Below are 22,098 nucleotides of genomic sequence, written 5' to 3'. Positions count from 1 at the left end.
AGCCATACGGCAAAAGTAGCTCACTACATCAAAGCTACATTTCACGGCATTTCTTTCTATGAGCCCACATGTAATATCAATGTTAATGTACCTGAGAGTGTACAAATGCACCCAATAAGGGTCCATTACTGTTAACTATCTGTAATTTAGCTGGGGGCACCCGACAACTACCTCGAGGGGTCCCTGCACCCCATTGTATAGTATATTTTGCTTTTTGTTTGGCCCACTCCTATATTGTTATTCGTTTTCTCTACCTTCAGTTAAAAAAAAAAAACAGCATCCATCTATATCTTGACAAAAAAACAAAAAACAATGACTTGTGTGTTGTTTGAGAACAGTTGGTATAGTGGTTATGTCCAGTAAAACTTTTCATTAACTCAACTCTCCTTAATGTGTGTTGCTCAATTTGTGTTCTGCGTCTTCAATGAAGAGAGCAGTTATGATTTTGGTTTAAATATTAAACAACTGAAAACTAATGTTTTGGGCATTGTTTTCTCTAAACGCGTACATTTGTCTAAATATGGCCAAAGACAGATTGTGGGTTTCCTGCACATCATCTTCATCACTAAAGGAAAAATCTAATCTGTGGGAGAGAATTTCTCTGCCATTTTAAGTATGTTTTTTTTTAATGGTCAGCTTGAAGTGTCCCTTTTTCTCTGACTCCCTTGTTGTTATGTGACAGTGTTATGTGCGTGACTGTTATGATTTTGCTCACTAGTTTTGATGACCTGCTTTATCTTGCCTCTGATTGGCCAGTTTGTTATGTTTTTCTCTAACCATAGCCAATTGGGACCCATCATGCAAGCACCAACCAATAATCGTTATGGATTTTCTGCCTATATATGGATTTTCTCAATAATCCAGGTCATTGAATTTTTTTAATATTTATTTTTGGCCATTTTCTTCAATCTTACATCAAAGCTTGTAGCTTTGATGTAAGATACCTAAAAGGAGCCAAGCTACAGGAAAAGCTAATCGTTAAAAAAGCAGAAGCGCTACCTCCAAGCTACTGGAAAATGTAGATAAACTTCGTAGCTTAGCTACATGTAGCTTGCTACTGCCCATCACTGAATACAAATAATTAGAACAAATCTAAATATTCCACAAGATTGCTTGTATACTCACCAATGTATACAAAATTATTGAATGCCTCGGAATATTCAACAAAGTCAAAGCCCATGGTAAGATTGCTCATATACTCGCACATGAAGTGTAGACCTATCATATAATGAATGCGATCTTGCTTCCTGACAGTTATTAATGATAACCATGACTTAGTGTCATAAAAATGAACAAGACCACACACAATAAGCTATAAAATTAAGATTAAGGTCCCCAGTAAACTCATTCACACTCTGACACTTGCACCCGCAATGTAGACCTGTCGCACCTCCCGCTAATTATAAATGGTAACTGCCTACAGGCAAATTAGAAGTAGATAGAAATACATAAAATACTCCACGAAGTCCAAACCCACGGTAAGATTACTTATATACTTCCACTTTTACATGGAGTGTAGACGTGTCATGTGATTAATGTAATCGTTCCTCCTGAGTTATTAATGATAACCATGACTTAGTTTCATAAATAGAAACAACACCACTCGAAATAAGCCAATAAATTAAAGTCCTCATTACACTCATTCACACTTTGGCACATGCTTGCGCAATGTAGACGTGTCATAAAAAAAATTTGATTACTCTACCTCACTGATTATTAATGATACTTGCACATTTTCAGACATGTACGCATAGTGCAGGCGGGTCATAAATGAATGAGATCGTTGCCCAGTTTTCAATGAAAACTAGCACCTTCTACAATCAGAAAAGTTGCAGTTATATGGCATTGATTAACACACACAAACTGTGCGGGCTGAAGCCTAAATAATGTAGAGCAGTGTGAATGGATGGTGTGCAGAATCTTACAGCGGTGACAACTGTCCTCCCTTCCGCTGACAAATGTTTCTCCACGTACTCTGAAGACAGCAGATCACTGGGAAAAGAAAAGACAAGAGAAGATCGAAATTAGCAAATGTTTGAAAATGTATGATTTTAATTTCAAGTGTGACTCAAATTTTATGAAAACATTTATTCTGTCTCGGCCGCAAGGAGTCTCAGTGCATCAGCCGGGCTAATTATGACCCAGCAAAGGGGGACGAGGCTATTTCCAGCATGCAAACAAAATTAAACAAATGTGTGTGTGCCTTGGAGACAAAATGTCTGTGCGAAAAGTGTCCATCACTGGACTGAAGGACGTGTAGAGGTTGGTGTCAAAACAGCAGCACTAGCAGAATACGAAATAAATTGAGAGGGGTGTGTGTGTGTGTGTGTGTGTGTGTGCGCGTGTGTGTGTGTGCGCGTGTGTGTGTGTGTGTGTGTGTGTGTGTGCGTGTGTGTGTGTGTGTGTGTGTGTGTGTGTGTGTGTGAGAGAGAGAGAGAAAGAGAAAGAGAAAGAGAAGGGGGGAGCGAGAGAGCAAACGTGTGTGTGTGTGTGTGTGTGTGTGTGTGTGTGTGTGTGTGTGTGTGTGTGTGTGTGGGTGTGTGTGTGGGTGTGTGTGAGAGAGAGAAAGAGAAAGAGAAGGGGGGAGCGAGAGCGCGAACGTTCGTGTGTGTGTTTGTGTGCTTTCTCAGCAGCAAAAATCCCAAAGGAGATACACACACCATCAGCCAAACCTGAGACAATGATCTATGGGGTATAATGTACACACTGTACTGCAAGATATTCCGGAGAAGTATTAATAACAACTAGCAAAGTTTATTATAAATGATTTAATAAAATAAACTGGAAATCACATGTAAAAAATATACAACATAAAGTAGTAAGAAACACGTCAATAATGAATAAAGCAAAACATGTTGTAGACCAAAAATCACTCCATATTCTTTACTGCTCACGAGTGTTGCCATATCTGAGTTATTGTGTAGAATTATGGGGAAACAACTACAAATGTGCGCTTCATTCACTAACGGTGTTACAAAAAAGATCAGTTAGAATAATACATAATGTTGGATATACAGAACATACAAACCCTTAATTTATTGAATCAAAAATATTGAAATTCAACCATTTGGTGCATTTGCAAACAGCAAAAATTATGTACAAAGCAAACTTCACCTGCTACCCAAGAATGTACAACAATTATTCTCAACAAAAGAGGAGAACTATAACCTTACAGGAATATCTAATTTAAAACATTTGTATGCTCATACAACACTTTAGCATATCAGTACGTGGAATTCAATTATGGAACGGATTAACCAAGGAAATCATACAAAGCATCAATACGATTCCGTTTAAGAGACTATTCCAACTAGTGTTCACAAAGTACAAAAAAGAACAATAATTATGATGAACATCTTGAACTCTTTTTTTTACCTTTTGAGATAAAGATTATTTATGTATTTATTATTTGTTTACTTACTATGGTACTGTACATTATTTATTTATTATTTATTTATTCACTGTTCTGTTACAGAGAACAAGGAAATGGGACAAAATTGCTATGGAATGAAAAGGGGTAGGATTAAATAAGCTCTGCTTCTTCCTACTCTTTTTCGGACGTGCTGTAATGAAACAACTGGAAATATGTGGTGTATTACATTGTATCGTATGCAGGTTCGAAATAAACTGAAACTGAACTGAACTAAACTGAACTGAACTTTATCTATACCATATTATTGTTGTAATGTATCTAACATTGTTACGGCTCAGACTCCTGCCAACGCCGTTCATCCATCTGTGCACTCCAGTGAGTGCACCTCGGGACACGCCCACGGCCGCGCTCAGCCAGGGACGCGCCGCGCGCGTCTCCGCCCAGCAGAAGCCGCCAGCTGCAATCATTTGCCGGCAATCGGCACACCTGCCTGTGATGATCAAGCGGTCTTCTTAAGCCTGGACAACCTTCGGTCGCTCGCCGGAGTATAGTCTTCTTACCCTTCGCTTCCCGTGTTCTTCCGTGATCCCCTGTTGTTTCCCTTACCTCCCGGACTGCCCTTTTGGATTCACGACATCCCGCTTGGAAACGGATCTTGCCTCTTCTCTCCTGCTCTGGATCATCTGCCTGCCCAACGGACTGTCTTCCTGTCTTGTTCCACCTCTCGCCCAACACAACACTTGGTAACACACACTACAGCTAATCACACACATGGCCACACACCACGTATACTTTTGGATCTAGTTCACACTCCATTTTCCTTAGTTTATATTTGTATTGTTTGATTATTATATATATATATATATATATATATATGGTTAATATATATAATAAATCATTGTACATACTGCCATCTAGTGTCTGTCGCCGTCACCTCCCCTTAGTCCAACCATTACAGTATACTCCGGCCAATTGATTAGGGACCTGACGGCACAGTTCCTTAGCCCCACCCCCAGTGACTTCAACCCCGCCCCCAGTAAAAAAAAGAAAAGAAGAAAAAAAAAAAAAAAAAGACATTTCTCGTTTTTTTGTTTTTTTTTCCTTTTTGCCCCTCTCAGGATGTCTTTTTCTTTTCAATCCACCCTGGACAATTTTTCTAGCCCACCTCAGCAAAATCTTGGACTGTTTAGCAGTGCTGTAGGGATGGAAGAATTTACCCGCCGCCTGGCCACCCACCTCCCACCCTTAGTGACTGTCCCTCAGTCAGCTGGAAGCGACTGGCATCCGCGTTCGGAGGGGGGGATAGTACTAGTCTCTTCCATTTTAGCACTGGTGGCTGTGCTGGTGTGGTGGCGCAGCTGCACCCAGACAGGCTACCCCCTGCCAGACAAATTCCACCTCTCTTCTGTTTTTCCCAGCCGCAGCCACCAGTCCCTCGGCTAGCCTCCGAGCTAGCACCAGACTCTCGGCTAGCGTCCGAGCTAGCACCAGTCCCTCGGCTAGCGTCCGAGCTAGCACCAGTCCCTCGGCTAGCGTCCGAGCTAGCACCAGTCCCTCGGCTAGCGTCCGAGCTAGCACCAGTCCCTCGGCTAGCGTCCGAGCTAGCACCAGTCCCTCGGCTAGCGTCCGAGCTAGCACCAGTCCCTCGGCTAGCGTCCGAGCTAGCACCAGTCCCTCGGCTAGCGTCCGAGCTAGCACCAGTCCCCTGGCTAGCGTCCGAGCTAGCACCAGAGCTAGCAGAAGTCCCCAGGCTAGCATCCGAGCTAGCAGAAGTCCCCAGGCTAGCGTCCGAGCTAGCAGAAGTCCCCAGGCTAGCGTCCGAGCTAGCAGAAGTCCCCAGGCTAGCGTCCGAGCTAGCAGAAGTCCCCAGGCTAGCGTCCGAGCTAGCAGAAGTCCCCAGGCTAGCGTCTGAGCTAGCGCCAGTCCCCAGGCTGGTCCCCGCGTCTCCACCAGCTCCCAGGCTGGCCCCCGCGTCTCCACCAGCTCCCAGGCTGGCCCCCGCGTCTCCACCAGCTCCCAGGCTGGCCCCCGCGTCTCCACCAGCTCCCCGGCTGGCCCTGACCTCTGCACCTCGGCCAGCAGCGCCGACCTCTGCACCTCGGCCAGCAGCGCCGACCTCTGCACCTCGGCCAGCAGCGCCGACCTCTGCACCTCGGCCTGCTCCGCCGACCTCTGCACCTCGGCCTGTTCCGCCGACCTCTGCACCTCGGCCTGCTCCGCCGACCTCTGCACCTCGGCCTGTTCCGCCGACCTCTGCACCTCGGCCTGCTCCTCAGCTGTCCTCCTCGTCTCCGGCTTTGACGTCTGCTGCTTCCACGCCTCCGACGTCATCCTCTTCGCCTCCGACGTCTCCTTCTCGTTTCCGGCGAGACGCACCATGGTGCCACTCGCGTCCGCCTTCTCGACGGCCAAGATGGTGGTCATTCCTTGGTCGCCCGTCTCACCATCTTCAGCGGCGTTCTACTCGCCGCCGCCACCAGACTCGTCCCCGGTGGATTCGGGGACACTTGGGCCGGCGACGCACCACCAGTTCGCCCCTCCACCCTCCCATGATGTTTGTTCCTGTGCTTTTTGTGGTTCGACCTGTAGGACATCTGGGAGCTGTCCATAAGGAGGGGGGTACTGTTACGGCTCAGACTCCTGCCAACGCCGTTCATCCATCTGTGCACTCCAGTGAGTGCACCTCGGGACACGCCCACGGCCGCGCTCAGCCAGGGACGCGCCGCGCGCGTCTCCGCCCAGCAGAAGCCGCCAGCTGCAATCATTTGCCGGCAATCGGCACACCTGCCTGTGATGATCAAGCGGTCTTCTTAAGCCTGGACAACCTTCGGTCGCTCGCCGGAGTATAGTCTTCTTACCCTTCGCTTCCCGTGTTCTTCCGTGATCCCCTGTTGTTTCCCTTACCTCCCGGACTGCCCTTTTGGATTCACGACATCCCGCTTGGAAACGGATCTTGCCTCTTCTCTCCTGCCCTGGATCATCTGCCTGCCCAACGGACTGTCTTCCTGTCTTGTTCCACCTCTCGCCCAACACAACACTTGGTAACACACACTACAGCTAATCACACACATGGCCACACACCACATATACTTTTGGATCTAGTTCACACTCCATTTTCCTTAGTTTATATTTGTATTGTTTGATTATTATATATATACATATATATATATATATATATATATATATATATATATATATATATATATATATATATATATATATATATATGGTTAATATATATAATAAATCATTGTACATACTGCCATCTAGTGTCTGTCGCCGTCACCTCCCCTTAGTCCAACCATTACAAACATGGTATTATTTTTTACAGTATACAATTAATGTATTGGCCCAAATGCAACATGGGTAGAGAAAAAGTCTAAAAAAAACTGCTGAGCTTTTCTTCCCATCCCCACAGACCAGTTGCCTGGAGGGAAGCCGCGACACAGAGAACTGCTTGTAAAAAAGCTATTGTTAGCAAGTTAGCAAACAACAGTAAGAAATTATTTTGTAATACTGCTGATCAATGAAGGATAGTCACCTAAAAGCTGTACAGCATATACGAAATATGAATATTATATGATAATAATCATATTAGTGATTTTAAACCTATGACTTTTGTGATTTTGTTTAACAAAATATATTTTCTCCAGAAACGCTTCTTGAAAAAGAGGGGTCGTTTATCTTGCACAGTGTTGTTTTTTTATCATGGGCATTTGATTAAACTTAAGAAAATACTAATATACCAAATAGACATGTAATTTAAATATGTATGTTTATTAGGATGGCATATACTCTCTCTCTTAATGTTCTGAAGTCCTGTTTTATTGCCAGTGTTTTTTTTAATTTTTATTTTCTTTAGTTTTTTTATTAAATCAACATAGAAAAAACACAAGATACACTTTCAACTAGTGCATCAACCCAAAAAAACTCCCTCCCCCATTCACACTCATCCACACCCACTCACACAAATAGGGGTTGTTTCTTTCCATTTCCATCCGTCCATTTTCTACCGCTTATTCCCTTTGGGGTCGCGGGGGAACTGGAGCCTATCTCAGCTACAATCGGGCGGAAGGACAAGTCGCCACCTCATCGCAGGGCCAACACAGACAGACAACATTCACACTCACATTCACACACTAGGGCCAATTTAGTGTTGCCAATCAACCTATCCCCAGGTGCATGTATTTGGAAGTGGGAGGAAGCCGGAGTACCCGGAGGGAACCCACGCAGTCACGGGGTGAACATGCAAACTCCACACAGATAGATCCCAAGACCGGGATTGAACCCAAGACTACTCAGGACCTTCGTATTGTGAGGCAGACGCACTAACCCCTCTTCCACCGTGCTGCCCGGGTTGTTTCTTTCTGCTACCAATATTCTGGTTCCCACAACATGGACAACACGTCTGCAAGGGACACAGTCCCTGAAGCACACATGATTGTATGTGCTGCTGGTCCACTAACATTTTCATTAATTACTATTTTTTATGGGCAGCACGGTGGAAGAGGGGTTAGTGCGTCTGCCTCACAATACGAAGGTGCTGAGTAGTCTGGGGTTCAATCCCAGGCTCGGGATCTTTCTGTGTGGAGTTTGCATGTTCTCCCCGTGACTGCGTGGGTTCCCTCCGGGTACTCCAGCTTCCTCCCACCTCCAAAGACATGCACCTGGGGATAGGTTGATTAGCAACACTAAATTGGCCCTAGTGTGTGAATGTAAGTGTGAATGTTGTCTGTCTATCCGTGTTGGCCCTGCGATGAGGTGGCGACTTGTCCAGGGTGTACCCTGCCTTCTGCCCGATTGTAGCTGAGATAGGCTCCAGCGCCCCCCGCGACCCCGAAGGGAATAAGCGGTAGAAAATGGATGGATGGATGTATCTCACATGGTATTATTTTTACAGTATACAATTAATGTATTGGCCCAAATGCAACATGGGTAGAGAAAAAGTCTAAAAAAAAACAGCTGAGCTTTTCTTCCCATCCCCACAGACCAGTTGCCTGGAGGGAAGCCACGACACAGAGAACTGCTTGTAAAAAAAGCTGTTAGCAAGTTAGCAAACAACAGTAAGCAATGATTTTGTAATACTGCTGATCAATGAAGCATAGTCACCTAAAAGCTGTACAGCATATACGACATATGAATATTATATGATAATAATCATATCAGTGATTTTAAAGCTATGACTTTTGTGATTTTGTTTAACAAAATATATTTTCTCCAGAAACGCTTCTTGAAAAGGAGGGGTCGTCTATCTTGCACAGTGTTGTTTTATTTTAATGGGCATTTGATTAAACTTAAGAAAATAATAATTTTGATACCAAATAGAAATATAATTTAAATATGTATATTTATTAGGATGGCATTTACTCTCTCTCTTAATGTTCTCAAGTCCTGTATTGCCAGTGTTTGTATTGTACGGAATGATGCTGCCCAAAGGAGTTTCATTTGGGTCTTTTTTTAGACTGCAAACTTGTTTGAGGCTGAATCAAGGGCACCTCCACTGGTTGCAGCCAAGTTGTTGCCCTCAATGTAGCTCCAAAAAGTTCAGGATAAAGCAGGGGACTTGCCAATAAATAACATGACAATAAAGTTATTAAAATCTATACAGTTTGTGAAGTCATGTATTTGCAGTAGTTGGTGATTTATTTACTTTTTAAACATGTTAAGTTAAGTGGCATTTAGCAGCACTATATCAAAAAGGAGTCAGGTGCCCTCTTCCGGTAAGCAAAACAGGAAGTAAGGATAGGGCTGGGCAAAATGGCTGAAAACTGTATCATGAGTGTTTTATATCGGTTGGTAGGGAACATTATTTATATTTTGTATGATATATGAAAAAAAGGAGCAAGAGAAAACTATAATAAATGTAAACATGTTTATTTCAAATGTAACCTTCCAATTATTATAATCCTCTCAACTATCAAGGCAGAAAGGTAAGGAAATGTCAACACAACCATGGAAAACACTCAAACAATAAATGTTAACAACATTCTAAAATCCCATTAAACACTTAACAACAACCTCCTAAAATGAAGGTGAAAAAAATAAGGAAAATATAAGAAATGCTTAATAAAGTGTAATAAAATAGTGCAAAGTGTGAAAATGTAACCACAGAGAAATCTGAGAAAAACTGTTTTCTGCAGGTTAAGTGCCAGGAAGTTTCTGCTGTTCTCTAAAAGGTGAGCGGCGCTAAGGTGGTGTGGTATTACTGGTCTGGATGGGAATGAGCGCTTTGCAAAATTTATAAAACACGATGGTTTGAAAAAAATAAAAAAAATCCCAAAATCGTTTGAAAAAAATCAAACAAACTGCAACACTGTTAAGGTGACTTTTCCTGTTTTATTTACAATTCATTTGCTCTCTGCAGCACAAATTTTTAGTTTCTCTTCTCAATCCATGCAAATAATCAACTACCAGACAACACGATGACGCAGCCAAACTTGATAGTTGCTACTGTTACCTGATTGGCTGTTAATGTGTCATTGTTACTGATCAGTGCTCACCCCCTGCGTTGCTCAGTTACTAGAAAACAAGTGCATTTTTTTAATGCATTCAACGCAACTTGGTTCCTTCCGATGAAGAAGAAAACAACATTTTTAAAACGTTTTATCAAACATATTTTTAATTGATATCGGTTACATGTCCCCAGCGACATACTATATTGACATAGTTTTTTCGCCGAGCCATCAATAAGGTGTATTATTATCATGTATTCTGCCTTGCGACAGAGTGCAGACTCAGACAGGAAATAGACTCTTCTCTAAGACTAATTGCCGCTTCAGTCTTGTAATAAAAGCCCAGCACACAGGACAGAGAGGCAGGGAAGATAAAATGGAAAAGATGGAGGAATGGCCATCAAGGGGCAAATAAAGTGCTAGTAAATGTTAAAGAGAGGAGTGGGGGATGTCAATGAAGGCCTCAGGCGTAACCAAATTTCCCATCATGCACCCGTCCGAGAAAAAACCCATCCTTAATGTGTACGGAATATAAGAGCAAGAAAAGTTCCAAAAAGAAGTAAAACAATGTCGAAGACATTCAGTGTGTGCGTGAATGGGAGTCTCTGAGGGTCAAAAGTGTGCTGTTAGCCTTTGTTCTGCTGGGATTTGTGTTTAAGATTCACAGCTTGTGATCTTTATCCAATGCTATGCTGACCCCAGGCAGGGCAGAATGGGATAGGCGGGGGGGGATTAGCATAACGAGGGCATCACAACACGGGCCTCTGATGGTGGAGGGATGATAACAGATTTAAGCTTTGTTACAGGATTTAAATAATTTGTTAGATAAACCAAAGACAAAAATTCACCCTCCACCCCCACAAACACCTCTCCTATAAACACGATTAACTATTTACAATACATGAGCATATGCAAGACATAAACCTGCAAAATTGCCAGGCCAGTAGTTGGCGATGTCACTTTGTAGAGAAACAGCCTTCGCAAAAATAACTAATGATCTACTGCTAACGATGGATTCTGATGCGTCATCTAAGTTGCTGCTTCTTGATCTTAGCGCTGCTTTCGATACCGTCGATCATAATATTTTATTAGAGCGTATCAAAACACGTATTGGTATGTCAGACTTAGCCTTGTCGTGGTTTAACTCTTATCTTACTGACAGGATGCAGTAGGTCTCCCATAATAATGTGACCTCGGACTATGTTAAGGTAACGTGCGGAGTTCTTCAGGGTTCGGTTCTTGCCCCTGCACTCTTTAGTATTTACATGCTGCCGCTAGGCGACCTCATACGCAAATACGGTGTTAGCTTTAATTGTTATGCTGATGACACCCAACTCTACATGCCCCTAAAGCTGACCAACACGCCGGATTGTAGTCAGCTGGAGGCGTGTCCTAATGAAATTAAACAATGGATGTCCGCTAACTTCTTGCAACTCAACGCCAAGAAAACGGAAATGCTGATTATCGGTCCTGCTAAACACCGACATTTATTTAACAATACCACCTTAACATTTGACAACCAAACAATTACACAAGGCGAATCAGTAAAGAATCTGGGTATTATCTTTGACCCAACTCTCTCGTTTGAGTCACACATTAAGAGTGTTACTAAAACGGCCTTCTTTCATCTCCGTGATATCGTTAAAATTCGTTCTATTTTATCCACTAGCGACGCTGAGATCATTATTCATGCGTTCGTTACGTCTCGTCTCGACTACTGTAACGTATTATTTTCGGGTCTCCCTATGTCTAGCATTAAAAGATTACAATTGGTACAAAATGCGGCTGCTAGACTTTTGACAAGAACAAGAAAGTTTGATCATATTACGCCTATACTGGCTCACCTGCACTGGCTTCCTGTGCACTTAAGATGTGACTTTAAGGTTTTACTACTTACGTATAAAATACTACACGGTCTAGCTCCGTCCTATCTTGTCGATTGTATTGTACCGTATGTCCCGGCAAGAAATCTGCGTTCAAAGAACTCCGGCTTATTAGTGATTCCCAGAGCCCAAAAAAAGTCTGCGGGCTATAGAGCGTTTTCTATTCGGGCTCCAGTACTATGGAATGCCCTCCCGGTAACAGTTAGAGATGCTACCTCAGTAGAAGCATTTAAGTCCCATCTTAAAACTCATTTGTATACTCTAGCCTTTAAATAGACCCCCCTTTTAGACCAGTTGATCTGCCGTTTCTTTTCTTTTCTCCTCTGCTCCCCTCTTCCTTGTGGGGGGGGCACAGGTCCGGTGGCCATGGATGAAGTGCTGGCTGTCCAGAGTCGGGACCCGGGGTGGACCGCTCGCCTGTGCATCAGCTGGGAACATCTCTGCGCTGCTGACCCGTCTCCGCTCGGGATGGTGTCCTGCTGGCCCCACTATGGACTGGACTCTTACTATTATGTTGGATCCACTATGGACTGGACTCTCACAATATTATGTCAGACCCACTCGACATCCATTGCATTCGGTCTCCCCTAGAGGGGGGGGGGTTACCCACATATGCGGTCCTCTCCAAGGTTTCTCATAGTCATTCACATCGACGTCCCACTGGGGTGAGTTTTTCCTTGCCCTTATGTGGGCTTTGTACCGAGGATGTCGTTGTGGCTTGTGCAGCCCTTTGAGACACTTGTGATTTAGGACTATATAAATAAACATTGACATTGAAACACTTTATGCATGGGTACTAACTGCTTGTACTCCTAAATCTTACCAAAAATCTTATTTTAAATACTTTTTCAAAAGTATACTGTTTGTGGCTTTTAAACACGAGATGCAGGAGCGCACATAAGTCTGGGCTACCAGATATAATTTTAGTAATCGAGTCACATATCAAAATAGTTTGTTTGGTTAATCGAGTAATCGGATTAAACACACTTTATAGCCTCAACTTGGGATGGGCGATATGGCCTAAAATCTATACCACATCCTCCTCAAATACCAATATATACACAATATATTATTTGGATGAGGTGGCATCTTGTCCAAGGTACACCCTGTCTTCCGCCCAAGTGCAGCTGGAATAGGTTCCAGCTCCCCCGTCACCCTGAGAGGGACAAGCGGTAGGATGGATGGATATATTATTTGGTATGTAAATGATAATAGAACTGACTGCTGAGGGACGTTACCCGCTAGCTAGCTAGTATGTTTTAAAGCACAGTTTGCAGAGCGGCGCTTGAGTGTTTATAGCTTTGCCTTTATCGTTCGATGTGAAGCCAAAATATGTCCATTATCCTCCTCTGTCGCCATAATGTTTTTGCTTGTATGTGACCTGTTTGTGTATTGACTCACATGGGCCTTGGCTTATATTACCAGAAACACTATGTATTACTGTGACATTGTAAAATAGAGCATGATCCCCAATGGAAAACAGTTTTCTAACATGATAACAATACCAAACACATCTCTAGGATGGCAACCTGAGGAAGATGAAAGTGATGGAGTGGACAAGTACGTCTCCTCCACGCCTGTACCCAACCTGTGGGACATTTTCAAGCAGAAGGAAGGAAAGTGGAGATGTGCAAATGTCCAACATCCACCTTTGAGGTCATCATGAAGGACTTGAAGAAGATTCCAGCAACAACCTTTGCAGCTCTGCTCAATTCCAAGAGGATTAAGGCAGTACAAAATAGCAGAGGTGGGACCAAGTCATTGTTTTGCAAGTCATAAGTAAGTCTCAAGTCTTTGCCCTCAAGTCCCGAGTCAAGTCCCGAGTCGAGTCCCGAGTCAAGACAGGCAAGTCCCGAGTCAAGTCCAAAGTCAAGACTGGAAAGTCTCAAGTCGAGTCCCAAGTCCTACATTTTGAGTTTCGAGTCCTTTCAGTTCCTTTTAACCACAGACTAATATATTTACACAGATTGTGTATGCTTTTAAAACGCTGTATTTATTTATTAAAACAAGTGCATTTGAAATTGCAGGAAAATAATAGTACTATTAACCAGTCATTTTAAACATTTAACTCATTCCTTTACAGAATATACACATTTGAAAAAACAAGTGCAACCGTACTTATTTGCACAAAAGTGTTAACATTGTATTTCCATGGCATATTGCATTGTAACTAGTTCCACAGCAGTTTCTTTCCTGTTCTTACCTTATCTCATTGATCTCATCTCATACTGTATGTGTGTTGATGTGTGCGTACACATGAAAAACATAACAAATACATGAACATAACAATGAACAGAGTAGTACTTTTTAGATGTCAGGGCCCTATGCAATATGTACACATATTCTTATTATAGTATACATTTTAACTGACCTTTATTTGACTATGTTTGTCTTTTTGTAGGTGACTAAAATATGCGGTGCTGCTGACCGCCGTCTAACGTTATGTTACTGTGTGTGATACATTGACTAACATAACGTTATGTATAGGTACCTCATGCAACCCTGCTTAAAAAAATCACTTGACAAAAAGTATAAATAAGGTAGCGAACTGCAGTGGACACAACAGATTGCCGTGTTTGCAATGACGTTATAACCATAGACATCTTATAAGTAGACGCAGCATTAGCTGCTGTGACGCGAGAAATTTGGCCGCCATCTTGAAGTGGTGATGAGAAGTCGGCGAGCAGCCTAAATTGACAGTGGACAGGTAGAAAACAAAGATACAGGGCTGGTGTTCAGCGTTTTCCTGCTCAAATGAGCGGACTGTTGAAAATAGGAATTAGGGAATTACTTGTCACAAGTAAGACTTAACATTAACGTACTATTGGTTGTATTTTGTGAAAAGAATATCACCACAGAGTTGAGAAGGAGCAAAGATCTTCAATATTTGTATGTGAAAATCACAAATAAATCTTCTGGGGGAAGGATGACCCCCCTACAGGGGTTTGGTTTACAAACTTTCAGCCCCACCTAAAACACATTTCAACAGCCGCCACTGATTATGATGCATTCTCATTTTAGGCAAAGTATAAGACAATACTTTCTTAACAGTATAATTGTAACCAGGAATAAGTCTTCAAGTAACAATATTCAACTACTAACATTGTTGGGTAAGACAGAATTCGGTTTTATTCTGAATCCAGTGAAACAGATTGGTGGTTTTAGCTGATATAAAGACTTTCAGGTGTTTATATATGTTTATGTTGAAGTATTTGACAGATGCTTTATCCAAAGCGACATACATAAAAACTACATATAAAACAATCACTGTAAACATTATAATTTAAGGGAAGAATGTAATACAAAATATCAATACAAAGTGTCAAGACAGAATAAACTCTCTGCTGCTGCAGCAACAGAGATACAGTCTATAGGTCCCTAAGATGTATAGATATCTAATGTATTCATACATTGTTTATGTAGGATATACGCATGTATGTATGCATTTTCTTCCGCTTATCCGAGGTTGGACTGTGCCTAGAAATTCTGTACCTAAATGTTACTACCATATTTTTCGGACTATAAGTCAACGTTTTTTTCATAATTTGGCCGTGGGTGCGACGTATACTCCGGAGCGACTTATGTGTGAATACACACATTACCGTAAAATATCAAATAATATTATTTTTCTCATTCGCGTGAGCGACGAAGAAAATGTCCACAATCGTCACACACACGTCAGCAATCGTCACTCACACGCCAACTAATAAGAATTCGGCGGGGCGGGTCATGGCAGAAGTGCATTGTGGGTAATGATATGCTAACTGCTATATGCTATACACTACTGCCGGAGCTATTAAAATGGATAACATCAACATTGGCGGTAACTTATAAAAACTGAGAAGGACTGAACTAAAATGGCACCGAAAAGGAAATGATATACTGCAGATTACAAGCTGGACGTAGTGAAATATGCTGCAGAGAACAGCAATGGAGCAGCAGAAAGAAAGGATGCTAGCGGGGCTCAAACCAGAGGCAACAGTTGCGACACAGAGGAAGAAGATTTCATTGGATTTAGCAATCGGGAGTGACAGATTGTTTGGTAAATGTATAGCATGTTCTATATGTTATAGTTATTTGAATGACTCTTACCATGATGTGTTTGGTAAACGTATAGCATGTTCTATATGTTATAGTTATTTGAATGACTCTTGCCATGATGTGTTGCGTTAACATACCAGGCACGTTCTCAGTTGGTTATTTGTGCGTCATATGACGTACACTTATTCAGCCTGTTGTTCACTATTCTTTATTTATTTTAAATTGCCTTTGAAATGTCTATTCTTGGTGTTGGTTTTTATCAAATACATTTCCCCCAAAAATGCGACTTATACTCCAGTGCGACGGATATATGTTTTTTTCCTTCTTTATTGTGCATTTTCGGCCGGTGCGACGTATACTCCGGAGCGACTTAAAGTCCGAAAAATACGGTAAACAGAATTGGTGACAAAGAGCAGCGCTGACGGAATCCAACCCTCACTGAAAACGGGTCCGGATTGAGCTCTGACATCGATAATACAGGGAGTGCTGTTAGGAATAGGTGAGTGGATCCCAAGGATGCAGAGACTAGCGTGCTGTCAAGAGTTCTATTCTTTATTCAAGAGGTAGCACAAATTAGCAAAAACAAAGCGATGGTGTAAAATGCAAAAAACACACCATGCAAAAAACTACTAAGAGATACGATATCCCAAAAACCAAAAGCGCTAGACGAGGCTCAGAAAAAATACTTAATGAAAGAAGTAAAACAGAAAATAACAAAGTACAAATAAAAACGCTAGACAAGGCTAGGAATAATAAGGCAAACCTGAAAAGATGGGCACAAGACGAACTAGGGAGTTCTCTGGCAAGATCACTGACGTGCGTCTGTTGAAAGCAGTAGACAAAGTTCCGGCGCTCACATGTTGTCAGCAGCCAGGTTAAATAGGTTGCCACTAATCTACCTCAGGTGTGTGCTGCTGCCTCGCGCCAGCTGCACTCCATACTGTGGATGAGAGAGAGAGTAAACAGGAGTGCAGACAAAAACAGAATTGAGCAAGGAAATTCAGATTACCACAAGTGCACCACCACAATCTGACAGTCTGATACCCCATACTCTCTGAGCACTCCCTACAGGACTTCCCGAGGGACACGGTCAAATGCCTTCTCCAAGTTCACAAAGCACATGTAGACTGGTTGGGCAAACTCCTATGCACCCTCAAGGACCCTGCCGAGAGTATAGAGCTGGTCCACAGTTCCACGACCATGATGAAAACAACACTGCTCCTCCTGAATCTGTGGTTTGATTATCTTACGTAGCCTCCTCTTAAGTACATCTGAATACACCTTACCGGGAAGGCTGAGTAGTGTGATTCCACAATAGTTGGAATACACCCTCCGGTTCCCCTTCTTAAAGAGAGGAACCACCACCCCCGGTCTGCCAATCCAGAGGCACTGCCTGAGGTGGCGGATGGTGGTCCAGAATCGCTTTGAAGCCATCCGGAAGTCGTTTTCCATGGCTTCCCCGAACTCCTCCCATGTCCGAGTTTTTGCCTCCGCCACTGCCAAAGCCACACACTGCTCGGCCTACCTGTCCGCTGCCTCCGGAGCCCCATGAGCCAAAAGGACCTGATAGGACTTTTTCTTCAGCTTGACGGCACCTTGTGGCCACAGCTCCTATCAACAGCCTCGACAATAGAGGTACGGAACATGGTCCACTCTGAATCAATGTCCAGCACCCCCCTCCTGACATGTTCAAAGTTCTTCTGGAGGTGGGAATTGAAACTCTCTCTGACAGGAAACTCTGCCAGACGTTCCCAGCAGACCCTGACAATGCGGTTGGGCCTGCCAAGTCTGTCTGGCATCCTCCCCCACCATCGGAGCTAACTCACCCCCAGCTGCTGATCAGTAGAAAGCTCCACTCCTTTCTTCACACAAATGTCCAAAACATGAGACTACGAATCCGATGACACAACTACATAATCGATCATCAAAATGCGGCTTACGGTGTCCTGGTGCCAAGTGCACATATGAACACCCTTATGTTTGGACATGGTGTTTGCTGTGGACAATCTGTGACAAGCACACAAGTCCAATAACAAAACACCACTCGAGTTCAGATCAGGCCCCATGGGGACACGTCCTCATTTTTTCTTCTTCAGAAAGGTCTTCGAGCTGCTCTTTGTCTGGTCCCTCACCTAGGACCCGTTTGTCTTGGGAGACCCCACCAGGGAACAAAGAAGCCCCGGACAACATAGCTCCTAGTATCATTGGGACACACAAACTCCTCTACCACGATACGGTGGCAGCTCAGAAAGGAAGTTCTCCCTTGTGTTGCCAGTTATTGAGACAATAAAGATTCTGCATTGACTCATTTCAGGGGATACAAAATCTATACTGCTACACAAGCAGTACACCAACTACTCTAAATTATATATTTTCCCGCTGAAAATAAACTAATTTTTCAACAGACCTCTGTGATGCTTAATTTAAAATAGAACACAATGAATTTACTGAACTTAGATACAGAATCAATGTTTTGATGACAAGATGATTACCACGACAACAAGAGAGTTCCGTTGTTCAATTAACGTTTAAAAAAGTGAGTTAGCACTACTACTGCAAATTTATCAGAACTATTTGTGTATTTTATGGAGGAATGTAGTTAATCCTAGAAGTGGCACCCAATGTTTTTTAAAAAAGTATTGATTTTGAATCGAGAATTGTTTTGAAAAGAGAATTGATTCTGAATCGAATCGTTACCCCAAGGATCGAATCAAATCGAATGACTTGTCGCACTTGTAGCTTCAACAGCGGGACAAAAACTATTTCTGAACTCACTTCATTGCTTCCTTTATTTTTTAAAGCTAACATGTCACTATGGCAAAAAGCCACATTTAGAGTATGAATACCAGAAGCTAATTGGAAAATGCAACCTAGCTAGCTTGACAGCCAAAGCTAAAATAATAAATAATAAGCCAGAAAAGTGGAACAGCAGTGAGATTGATAGGTACAGTAGATAAGGTTGTATTTTTTCCTGTGAGAATCCTGCTTGTGACTGAAGCATTAAGGAGTGGGATTATCCAAGACTAGCTGCAGTGTCCTCAAACAACCACCAGGTATCATCTGTGAGCAGATAATAATGTATCATCTCTTTCTCTTCCGACTTATCAGAACTTATCAGGTCGGTAGTGCAATCTTTACGTATTCTGCACTCACGCTTAAAGTGAAAGCGATGGATAAGGCAAAAATACAACCTTACCTACTGTAAGTGATCAGACACACTGGCATCGATTGGCTTTGCCTGTAACAAAGCTAAACTTGAGAAGCCTAGTCTAGTCTAGTGACATTTTCCGGACTATGTTTTATTCTTTTAGGGAATAAGTGTATTTTTTCCGCTCAATAAAGGGACGTGTACTTTTGACCCTTGGCTTCAGCCAAGGGTCAAACTGTGCACAACCAGGCACATAAAAAATTAAAGATTTTGGCAGTCGTCAAATTCCTTTGGTTGCGAGCCGAAAACTCTTAAGTGGTGAGTGTTTAGTCAACACTGATAAATTCTGAGAGTTGCCATGAAAACAGACGGTTTTGAGTCCACAGCCTTCAAACAAGAACTGTAAAGAAAGACAATACTATAGTTTATTACTGAGCTTGTAGTTTGCTGTGGTACAGAAATGATGCGTCAGACAGTCTCATCCCTCGAGTTCACGACCTCTTTATATCCGCCGCTATCCGTCTTGTATTTGCATTCCCTCTTGTCAGTCAGAGGATTTCCGACATCTCTAGACGATGTGAGCTGACGACAGCTCGTAAGTGGTGCACAAACCAGCCATTTACGTCATGTCCCTTGCTCGCATTCTCGCTTCTTGAATGTCAGCCAGCCCACTCATGCGCTCGGCCAACAGAGAGCGAAGGAAAATGTTACACTCTTGTGTTTTATCAGAGGGGCTCTGACGTCATCCTTCCTTATTAATTGGTTTCATTTTAGCTTTTGTAATCAGAATTCCAACTCCCACACATATTAACTAGGTTTGTGCATTTTTTAAAAGACAGATCTTTAACTGGTGGGTCATGACCTAAAAGTGGTTTGTTGACCTTTTAATCCTCTTTGCTCAAGCTAAAAAAATATTAAATTAATCTTGCACTTTTTTCTAAAGAGGCTTTTTTTTTTTTAAACATTGGTTTATTGAATTGTTGACATATACAGTCCAGAAATACAATTAAATACATGTCAAAGGTATTTTTCCCCCCAAACAAGTAACTCACGAAAATTAGGTATAAAAAAAGATAAAAATATTAAACTAGGAAAAAAAACATTAGTCAAATAAGTACAGGCAAATATTGACATGAAGCCACAGACAACTGCACTCCTGAATGTCCCAACACGGTGCAGCAACACACAAAAGCAGACAAAGGCCCATCTTTCACCTTTCAATTACTTTTCAATCCGGGTTAAAATTGAGATCAGTCCCTTTTACATATTTTAGGAAACCACTCCATACTTCTTGAAACTTCACAGAACAACCATTCAAATAAATAATACCTCTAATTCCACAGGTGTGACAGGGAGTCGCTGCAGCCTTCTAATTTAGCACAATGAGTCTTCGAGCCAACAAAGTAGTAAATGCTACTAAGTTCTTTTTAGATTTGCTAAGCGAACATGACAGAGGGGCTACCCCAAATAGGATTTGGTTCAATCTTTTCGCCAATTACCAAATACAAAATATTAAACATGTCAGTCCAACGATGAAAAAAGCCAAAACATATGTATTAAGTTAGCTGATAATACTGCTATTCCGTCATACACCTTAACCAGCCGGACCTTGGTATAATAAGTACAACGTATTAGCTTGCATTGAATAAGGCCGTGTCTAGCACTTATGAACTCTACTGTCCAGCTCTCACTCCTAAGTAGTAGGGGTGTATACCGAGTATCGGTATTTTTTTAGTACCGGTTCCTGATTGGGTCAGTCATCTTGGACCGTGAAGATTCAACACTAATGGTACTGCTATTGGTATTTTCTTTATCCAGCTGACCATCAAAATTATGACACGCTGTCACATTCAGTTCAGCTGCCGCTGCATACGCATTACAATTCAGCTTGTAATAATTACAAATAAGAAGCAACTCCACACAAAAGTTTGTAACACCACAATTAATCTTCAAAAGTCCCTCAAAGTCACACACGCTAATAACAGTTATACAGTTTCAAGTAAACACTACTTAATTCCCGGCCTCCGCTACCACACTTCAATAACCGTCCTCATAGCGATCCATTGATCCACAGGCTAATAATAATTCACTCAAATGAGTGAAAAATATAAGTAATACAATAATCCATAAAGTTGCTTTGACGCAAGATAAAATTCGCTGACATCACTCCATCGCGGCACGTTTGTGACGTGGCATTAATAGACACATTTCTAAAATGTGTTTCAGTTAGTTTTGTCTCTTGACTCTACACTGTAGGTCGGTAGCTGTCAACCGCCGGTCCGTCACTCAAATGCGTCCGTGGGCAACATAAACACAAAGCTATTTCTATTGTTACAAAATACACACCCACATAACATGCTAATTGATTGTATTGATTTATATATTTGATATGATATATCATTTAAAAAGTATGTGCTCTGTACATGAATGCATAAATAATATTTCCAGCTGAGTGTAATAGTGATTAATAGAAACAGTGATGAATATGTGTGCTCTTTACATGATGAAGACATAACATAACAACTGCATTAGCAAACATAGTTGACTTGTTTAAGACGTAAAAAGCAGCTGTTGATAAAATATTTCCTGCTGTGATATGCTACATCATTTTGTGGAAGTGCACAACCTCTTGTGCAAATAAAAAACGGTAATAAAAAAAGTATTTTTTTATATAACATATAGTACAGATACGAGTACTAATAAATACCGGTATCAATAATGAATATCGATAAGGGCAATGTATTGCTAAAATCTTAATGAGATTATATGACGACTGAATTTATGTGCACTGATGCTTCTAGAAAGTCAGACTTTGGTGGTGCGGTGGTCGTCTTATATTCAGCTGCTCATGTTTTTTTTGTTTTTTTATTCCCTACTACTAAGTCACCATTCCAAAGTAACTTAATTAAATTCAGAGACTCTGGCAGTAAATGAAACACTTGATTGTAAATATGTGTAATTCATCCTTTTAAAGTCAGAAGTGGTGTCAAAAAGCTTCTAAAACTGTGTCAGTTGGTGAGTTTGTAAACCTGGGAAAAGTACTACTGTGGATCTCTAGATCAGTGGTTCTCAAATGGGGGTACGCATACCCCTGGGGGTACTTGAAGGTATGCCAAGGGGTACATGAGATTTTTTTTAAATGTCTGTCAAAAAGAACTGTGAAAAGAAATGCAACAATGCAATATTCAGTGTCGACAGCTA

General features: G+C 42.0%; 1 protein-coding gene across 8 annotated transcripts in view; it reads right to left on the bottom strand.

Annotated features, from left to right (window-relative positions):
* Window positions 1–22,098, bottom strand: part of adam22 (ADAM metallopeptidase domain 22) — a 224,930-nt gene that overhangs the window by 137,102 nt on the left and 65,730 nt on the right. For all 8 annotated transcript variants that reach the window (XR_009814889.1, XR_009814888.1, XM_061955760.2 and 5 more), the window contains exon 4: window positions 1,926–1,992. Coding sequence is in view for 6 of the 8 variants with exons in the window: in XM_061955760.2 (XP_061811744.1) it covers window positions 1,926–1,992 (67 nt within the window). In the remaining 2 variants the exon portion in view is untranslated. The remainder of the gene's footprint in view (window positions 1–1,925; window positions 1,993–22,098) is intronic.

The sequence above is a fragment of the Nerophis lumbriciformis genome, linkage group LG04 (genome assembly GCF_033978685.3).
Source record: "Nerophis lumbriciformis linkage group LG04, RoL_Nlum_v2.1, whole genome shotgun sequence".
Taxonomy (NCBI): Eukaryota; Metazoa; Chordata; class Actinopteri; order Syngnathiformes; family Syngnathidae; genus Nerophis; species Nerophis lumbriciformis.
This window is presented reverse-complemented; position numbering and strand designations above follow the sequence as displayed.